At 43.0% G+C, this 9,215-nt stretch overlaps 1 protein-coding gene across 1 annotated transcript; it reads right to left on the reverse strand.

The window, feature by feature from the left end:
- Positions 1-922: 922 nt before the first annotated feature.
- On the reverse strand, positions 923-2,862 carry LOC144893637 (dipeptidyl peptidase 2-like). The gene has a single exon (XM_078784518.1). It carries the CDS (start codon positions 2,842-2,844, stop codon positions 1,393-1,395), a length of 1,452 nt encoding a protein of 483 aa, XP_078640644.1. The 5' UTR covers positions 2,845-2,862; the 3' UTR covers positions 923-1,392.
- Positions 2,863-9,215: the final 6,353 nt, after the last annotated feature.

Consider the following 9,215-nt stretch of genomic DNA (forward strand, 5'->3'; position numbering starts at 1 on the left):
ACCACGTGCCTTAAATCGTTGTTTCGTGACCCAAAGGGAATCATGGAGATACGAGACACGATGGTACCGTATCGGGACAACTCTTTAATTAGTACATCGTCGGATACAAATGGGGGGCAATTTGATATCACGACTTTTATCGCTGGGCTATCTAGTGGGGAAATCATTACAAATAAATCTGGATCGATTGTCAAACCCTGTTCGACAATTTGTGGGACACAATCCACGTCGGACAAAAAAATAACGATCCGCTTGTTCATCCGTGAAGCGGCAACAACCTTGTCGATCCCGACAACACGACCGGTTGCGAGGACAACGTCCTCGACACTAACCTCACGTTCCGGAGGTACACAAAAGAACCCGTGCTTACGGGTCAGGCTCTGAAAGGCCGTAAATCGAGATAGTGCAGCTGCCATGCTGGAACAGCTGCACTTACAACCCCTCCCCAACTCGGGGAGGGTGAATATATAATACAATCTTCCCTACCCGAACTCCGGGAATGGGAAGCAATCAGACCTCTCCGATTTCCCTAACTTCGGAAAAGGGAGGCAACAAAACAAACTGAAGGAAGGATAAACGAAAGGAAAAAAAGGAAATAGAGGTTTAAGATGAAGGAGCAAACACCGATCGGGCGACGCCCAAAAACGGCGAACCCTTACCAGCGATCACCCTGTGCTCTCCGGCTCTCTCTCCCGTCTCAACGTATATGGGAATCACCAGGAAGACTCCACGAACAGGTACAAGGACACAGAGGGGGGAAAACGGGAGGGGGGAGGGGGGGGATGGAGCAACAACACAGAGCACTCACAGGCCTCCACAAGCAGACGCCATGACAGTACAACCAGTACAAACAACCAGCAGGGGGCGCGAGAGAGAGAGAGAGAGAGAGAGACAGACAGAGACAGAGAGAGAGAGAGAGAGAGAATTTTGTTTTTTGTTTAATCTCCGTAAGTACAATCAACATCAAAAGCACGTGCTGCCAATTGTAGAAATGCACAGTCGATGCATCATTGAGCGTTTTTCTTTTTGCAAATGGTGATACAAGCTTCATGGAAGCAGTCACTTGGGAAGACTTGAGGTCAACACCCTCCAAAGGTTGTGTACCTGGTATAAGCAACAAATGTCTTGCAGGTAAAATACTTTCTATCGATACCTTCATGGAGTAAAAGATTTTCCCGGTACTTTATACACGACAATAAACCAACAGGATTAAAACTGGAGAACCTCGTCATTTGCAGAAGCTTATTCTCCTCCATTATTTGGCTCGTCACCCATTCCTGGGATGCCTTGACATTCTTACCAATAAAAAACAAAACAAAATTAACAAAATCAACACCTTCACCGATAAATCAAATATTACGAGCAAGACTACAAAACCATTGCCCAGCAGGATTAATGCCTCCCAACTGTTGGTCTCACAGAAATCACAGCTTCTTGAATGAAACTTCGGATGAGAAGTTCTTCTTGTTTACGAGCCTGGATGACGGAGGGAGGATCCTTGGGGTTTGAAGACCTCAAATCCAAGTGGTGAGCCCCTCCAGAAATCATGATGGCCACGAGCGATTGCGAAAGGTTTTTACGAATCCCACCATTTGCCCAAGGATCCAAGTCACCGTTTGAGAAAATGATGTTGCTTGCTGCACTAAGATCTGCTCCCCAGTACTGGGTGGCAAGCCAGTCTTGACGAGGGGTGACACCCCATTGTTTTTGACAGTACTGTTCTCGTAGAGCACTCGTGAAGGGAATGGCCGGAAACATGTCAGTCTTTCCATTACTCGAGCACAGCAGGTTGATTTCCGTGCAGGTCTGGTAGTCCCAAGCCAAGCTGTCCCAACCCACACCACACCCAGTAGGGTCTGCGCAGGGTTTGAAGTCTTCAAATATGTTGTAGCACTTCTTCGTCCCACTCGAATTGTACATTATTCCCGCAGCATCTCGGAGACCAGTCAAAGGATCACCGCTTTTCAGAAGAATGTCACAGGCCACATCGACAGGGTTGGCAGGCATGGGAGACATGAAGGTCGTCTTGTAAGGGTAATCCATCATGGCCAATACTGTAAAGGCATTACGAATCCAGCCTTCCAAGTAAGACAGATCATTGGTGTTGTTCAATTGTCCACATAGGCGCATCTTGCTGGACAAAGCCACCCACTGTTGCTTTGACGCCAATGATTTCATCGCTGCAAAACCTGCTCGCACCACATTGGGACACGTGTCGTGGTATCTCTCAAAATCCGCAGTCACATCTCGAAAGAATTGAAATTCATCGCCGAGGCCAGCGACCAGGTAGAGCGGTGAGCTGGCAGCCAGAGCTCCAGCAACTAGGTTTGGGTACTTCATGCGGAAATACGCACTCAGCATGCCACCATAACTGCCACCAAATGCAATAACAGGGCAGTTTGCAGCTCCAAGGTCTCTCTGCAAGTGCTGGAGGAGGGTGGCAAAGTCGGCCAACGTCTGCTCAATGCTCAATAGGCCAACATTTTCTCTTTCAAATGACCGAGTGCCGAAAGGCAACGATGTTCCATAATATCGGTGCTCTGCGAACACGATAAGCGCTCCGAACGAAGGCGCCAGCTCGAACATGAATCCCGTGTTGTTCGCAAAACTCCAAACATCTCCCTCGTTTCCCGTGTAGAAGAAGATGGCACCGACGCCTTTCTTCCAGAACTTATCAGTGATGAGGTAGCGCTGTTTGTAGGTGCGTCCGGCACGTGAACTCAAGTCAAAATGATCCACGTTCTGCTCGAACTCTTTCTCCAACAAACCACCCGCACTCGCCTCGAAATGCAAGCAAAGGAACAGCGAAAGCACCAAAGCAACGCACCGACCCCAACGCACCATTCTGCTGCTTCTTCCCAGACGAACGTGGTTATATTAGTAGACTAAATTGTTGAAATCAATGCATATTACTCAAATAATAAAGAGTTCTTATTTTGAATACTAGTGCACTCATTCCCTACGAGAGAGACAGGAAAGGTCATTCCTCTCTGGGGTATATAGATTACAGTAGATCTAGGGTCGGGCCTCAAGAACATTGGGGGTGTGTTCATTTAGAGCGCTTGCTAAGTGGCTTAAACCCTCAATCGAGCACTCCATTAAAAACCGTTGATTCCTACTGTGGGGTCAAATGTGGCCTGAGCCCAACAGTGATCAAACCCAACTGAGCTTGGCAAGCACTAGCTAGCTGCTTAGTAACTAAACACCTGGGTTTTCTCCCTTTCAGTTTTGTGTTAAACAGCAGTAGCGACTGTTTCAAAAGCTTATCATACATGTTTCTGGTTATGCCTCCACTACCGAAGTCGCCGGAGGTATTGTTTTCAGGTTGGCCGTCCATCCGTCCATCTGTATGTCCATCCGTCCGTCCGCCCATCCGTACGGGCTAAACCTAGTTTTTCTCAGCAACCATATGTCCAATTGAGATTAAACTTTCAGGGTAGGAGTGACACCCATGCAGAATGTTTTTATGATAATTGTGATGTCATAGGTCAGGTGGTATGGCAGCCATCTTGGATTAAGAGCAAATAATAAAAAAAATTTTCTCAGAAACTGCTGAATGGGAATTTTTTAAACTTGTTACATTGTCAAGTACTCCCTATGGGGAACAAAAACATGATAATGATGACAGCATAGGTGAAGTGGTATACCAGCCAAAAATGTTTTAATCGAATTCCTTATCCTAAAAATCTGAAATTGTAGGTCACATGGTTTGGCAGCCATATTGGATTTATCAGTGACTTATCAGCATGCCACCATAACTGCCACCAAATGCAATAACAGGGCAGTTTGCAGCTCCAAGGTCTCTCTGCAAGTGCTGGAGGAGGGTGGCACGCTGCATTCACGCTGCATTCGTTCACGCTGCATTCAACATTCAACCCACAGCATTTAACCCCTGACTATCTCTTCTCCTTCTCCCTCCTTTTGCTTTAAATATTTCCCTATTGATTCTTGTCTTGTCTTTTTGATTCTTGTCTTATATATATGCCGTATATCGCTGCTGTTTGTTTTCTTGATTCTTGTCTTTTTGCAATTGTTGTTTTCATGTATTGTTATGCATTATGTTTTCCACTCTGTCAAAGCGCCTTTGGGCTTCTGGAAAAGCGCTATACAAAATAAATGAATTATTATTATTATTATTATTTAACCTAAAACCTTAAAAAAACATCTCCCAAACAACCAAATTGATTGACTCCAAACTTTACGTTTTGACTAGGCATGTCATTGATGAGGTGCCATTGACTAGGCATGGCGATTAGAAGATGATCACGAAAACATCATTAGTCACATGGTGTGGCAGCCATATTGGATTGAAGGAAAATATTAAATAATTATACTTCTGAAACCGCTCAGTGACGGTTGTGCCCTAACCTCTAACAGCACTGTTGCATATAGTTTGAAAATGATGATGTCGTAGGTCACGTGGTTTGGCAGCCATCTTGGATAGAAAAACGAACCTTATCTGATCAACACGAATCTCCACATACGTGATCCCCTACCCATATGTATGCAGAGTGTACATTTTTTAAGGTCATATGTCATGTGGTATGGCAGCCATATTAGCTTCCAAGACAATATTTTTAAAAATCCCTTCTCTGAAACTGTTTCACCGATTGATGTCAAACCTGTCATGGCTGGTGAGAATGTGATACTTGAAAACAGCTGAAGGGATTTAAATCAAACTTGTTTATTTTTAGGACAGTGAACGATGGCATCTACCTGTTGTGGGACTATGCGGAGGCATATTGGCGACACAGTCACATTGTTCTAGTTTATAATATTTTTTGCTTCTGGTAGAGGTGCTCCCACAAAGATGTGACGATAACTCTTTATAAACATTAACACGGCATTTGTTCAAGGAGGAAACCCCTTGGGGAGAGGGGATATTATTAGTATTATCATTCTTTTCTAATAACATTAATATTATGATATTTACATAAGAGTTGTTATTAGTCCCCTACCGGTGTACACCGGAGGGGACTATAGGTTTGCACTCCGTCCCTCCGTCCGTCAGTCTGTCAGTCCGTCAGTCTGTCAGTCCGTCAGTCCGTCACGCAAAGAACAGTTTTCCGGACTTTTTTTCTAAACGCTTAATGCTAATGATTTCAAACTTGGCAAATCGTTTCCTCATGATAAGTTACAGATCAAGTTCGAACTTCACGACGTTTCGATCATTTTTGACAAAGTTATGGCACTTTGAACTTTGGGAATTCTGATAATTCTAATTATCCTTAACTCAGTGCCATTTTAAGTTTTAATTTACTTTAAAAAAGATTTTCTCTGCAATAATAGGACCGATGGAGATTAAATTTTCACCATAGGAGGGACTCTGTCTGTAGAATATTTTAATGGTAATTATGACGTCACAGGTCACGTGGTTCGGGCGCCATATTGTTTTTCGTGAAAACACTAAAATTCAATTTTCTCCAAAACGCCTGAACAGATCGAGGCCAAACTTTGCAGGCAGAATCGCATACCCATGGCGAACAAAAAAGTCAGCGAGCATGACGTCATGCGTCACATGGTTTCAGAGTTATGACGTTTTTAAGCATGAACCTTTAAAACCGAGCCCCTCCCTCATTTTTGATCCAATCGAGGGGAAGCTTTACAGATCTGTTCCGCATGTCAGTCTACTAAAATGTCCTTTTGGAATTTGCGATAGCTCACGTGGTTTGGCAGATATTGTTAATTAAACGAAAATATTTTTAAAATGGATATGCCTTGAATCGCTTTATTGATCGACGTGAAACTTCATACTGTAGTAGACGTCATGAAGAGTAACAAGTGTGCAAAATTTCAAGATTATTGGATGTACGGTCTGGAAGCTAGAAGTTGTTATTGCATGAAGAAGAAGAGGCGTCAAGTGTGCGGATTTAATTATTTATCACATGTACATTGTACAGACTGAAAGCATCGTTGGACACGACCTGTCGCGGTCATTTTAACCTCAAATAAAATTCTAATTCAAGATTTGTCAACAGCTGAGGTATATTAACAAACGAATAAAACAGATTTGGTCAAATTCTGACTTTTTTTAATCGATCGCATTTGACAGAGTTGTGACAAGCTGAGGAAGAAGAAACCTCGCATTGGCTTCTCCAATGTGCCATTAAAAAATGGATATCTCTTGAATCGCTAGTACCTCAGACCTTGAGTTGGTAATAATTTATATAATTCACACAGTGCAATACATGCAGGCCGCTCCACGGAGCGACCTTGCGGGCTTATCAACGAGGCGAGGCGTGACACATGTGTCTCACAATACCTCAGATCAAGTTTGAAAACCAACATCAGCAGTGCATAAATTTGCATATTCGATCATTTTTGACAAAGTTATGGCACTTTAACTTTGGTAGGGGACATGTATTGCAGCGCAATACTCAGAATGCTTGTTACTTTTGTTATTAGAACCGGCCTTGGAAAAACGCCACGATAAAGCTATCGTAACGTGTATATACACCTCAACACGCAACCCCCTTGGTGGGGAAAACCCCCTTTGGGAAGGGGAGAAGTTAAAGTGCTGTAACCTTCATCGTGTGACCCTTCATATTCCTGTCAAGTTTGGTTGAGATTGGATAAGTAACGATCGAATGTATCATGGTCAAAAATCATCAGACGGTCAGACAGACACCAAATTGCATATTTTAGTATGATTGAGAATTGTTATTTGAATAGTTTTTACCAAATTGGATGTGTGCTCTTAGCCATTTCCAAATTCAGGTTAGAAAATAATTGTCCAGCATGATCTCTAAAGTACTGGATATTTCAAGCTCACAGAGCAATGACATAATCTATGGGTAAAAAGAATGAACAGTAAAAAAATATGTTTTCATATTGTTACAGCCGTCGGATTTGTCCGATTGCTTGGCTCAAATCCCAGCGAACCTCGTCAAAGTGGTCATGGTGGCCGACTGATTCAGTCATCACGGTCTCGTTCACATGTCTGCACCACAATACCATGCCAAATGGGATAACCGAACCAGTCGATCCATCATGCTGATTCGATTCGGTGCCGTACACTTAATCTCAATTACCAACTGAGCGGAGTCATTAGGCGTATGGCACGGCCTCGTTATGGGCGCTAAATGCCTGAACACAATTTGTCTCTAAACGGAAGTGCACCAGTGATCAGAACCACCCAAATTCACTCGTAGACCAAGTGTTTTTATATTGTAATCGAAGAACACAGGGTGGGAATACAGAGAGACGAACAATAATCATGAACAATAAACACTCCTTAACCCTCTACAATTCATGCACCTACTAATCAACTAACTAATTGGATCATTAATTATCTATGTCTTCAGGCCTCAGTCATTCCACAGGAGATAGACAATAGTGAGTGACAGACAGGACATGTAAAATACCCCGGTTGTGTCCTAACCCTTGAGGTGACACAAGCAGTCAAAGTAACAATATCCATGCTGCAGTCTCATCCCTGGCTCGAGGAGAGTGGGTGTGGCTTGCTATGGTGGGCGTGGTGGAGACAGCAACAGCAAAGGGAGGGCCCTTTCAGGGGCAAACCTTGCAGCAACTGGTGTACGGGTTCCCCAGCGAGGTTCCTGCCATCTGCTTGCCCCTGCACAGGTTACATCTGCCTTTCTAGTTTTTGCCCCCATTCACCCTGATAACACACTTAGCTCCTTCCCTCTTGGCCACTGTTGACCCAGTGTAATGGGTGTAGGTGCCACACACCGACCCGTCACTCAGACAGATGATCTTAATTGTCGGTGCGGCGATTGCAGCATTTCCTGCCCAAACTTGCGCCTGATGGCCTAACACAAAAAGACAGATTACGAAGCAGAGAACATTAAAAGGGGTTGCAAATGATGGTGGTTTTAGACACGAGCACAGGGCGTGGATAGATGATATCTTTCTATTTGTAAAACAACGCATATCTTGTATCACAATTAAATTACCTCATGCTTATTTTAATACATTCAATATGGGAGATAACTACCCAATCCTATGCAAAGCTAGCCCCTTCAAGTCATTCCCACAACAATATTAAACAGTGAAAAAGGTAATAAAAATAATAAATAGTATAATGCAAGTAAGTAAATAGTAAAGTCGTAAATAGTAAAGCAAAGTAGTAAAAAAAAAAATCAAATACAAATCGTTAAACACTTCATGTCATACATTATTACATGGAGGAACTTTTTAAACAGCAAGTTTGTAGAATTTAGATTCCTGATACAATTCTTAATGACTGATAGAACAGACTTGGACAATAAAAAAAAGAAATAAAAGGAGGAAAAAGTCTGCAGATCCATCACATTATTAGCCAACGTTGGACCTAGTCCAAAACAGGGTCTTATGGATTGGATCTCATCCGTCCGTCCGTCCATCTGTGCGTGCGTGCGTCCGCAATTATATATCGGAGAGGTATGGACCGATTTTGTTCATACTCGGCAAAAAGACAATACATGATGGTATACATATGCACATCATTTTGTTTCACAACGTGATCAAAGATGGCCGACTGGTGGCCATTTAGTTGGAAAAAGTCCAATATTGAATATGTCCTCAATCATTTGTCGGACATGCATTTACCGTTGTAGATAAAACTTGGCACCCAGATAATGAATGATGGGTTACATAAGCACGTAATTTGTTTTCGAGATCAGATCCAAGATGGCCAACTGGCAGCCATTTTGGTACTTTATTGTGTCCACAACCATTTCTCGGAGATATATAGACAGATTTTGTTCAAATTTGGCACAACAACAATACATGAGTATATATATGCAGAAGATTTTGTTTTGCGATCTGACCAAAGATGGTCGATTGATGGCTTTTAACTCCGTACAGCAAAATTACGAAAACCATGGGGGCTATGACATTTTAAATATTTTTCTTCTTGTTTCTTACACTAGTTGTCGTGTCCTGCTATATTAAACAAGCATTCTGAGTATTGCGCTGCAATACATGTCCCCTACCGGCAGTCTGTCGTCCGGAAAACTGTTGGGGAAATTACCAAGGGTTATTTACCCACAGGTTCTGAATCATTCCCAATCGCTAATTACCTCAGGACGGGCTCACCTGTGATTCGCACTCGGGACTTCGATTTATACACCTTGCAGACAGGTCAGCAGAGGCACGACAAAATAAGTTGTTCATAAAGAACCTTTCGAGTCGCTAAATATCAGTAATTTATTATATTTTCCGGTTCACGATCAATGATCGATGTGTATATATATGTTGCTCGGCTTGGCTCC

This window comes from Myxine glutinosa, chromosome 9 (assembly GCF_964187855.1).
Source record: "Myxine glutinosa chromosome 9, kmMyxGlut1.1, whole genome shotgun sequence".
NCBI classification, from domain to species: domain Eukaryota; kingdom Metazoa; phylum Chordata; class Myxini; order Myxiniformes; family Myxinidae; genus Myxine; species Myxine glutinosa.

Excerpts from the sequence above, each read along its gene's own strand:
- LOC144893637 (XM_078784518.1), bottom strand. The coding sequence starts at position 2,844 with ATGGTGCGTTGGGGTCGGTGCGTTGCTTTGGTGCTTTCGCTGTTCCTT.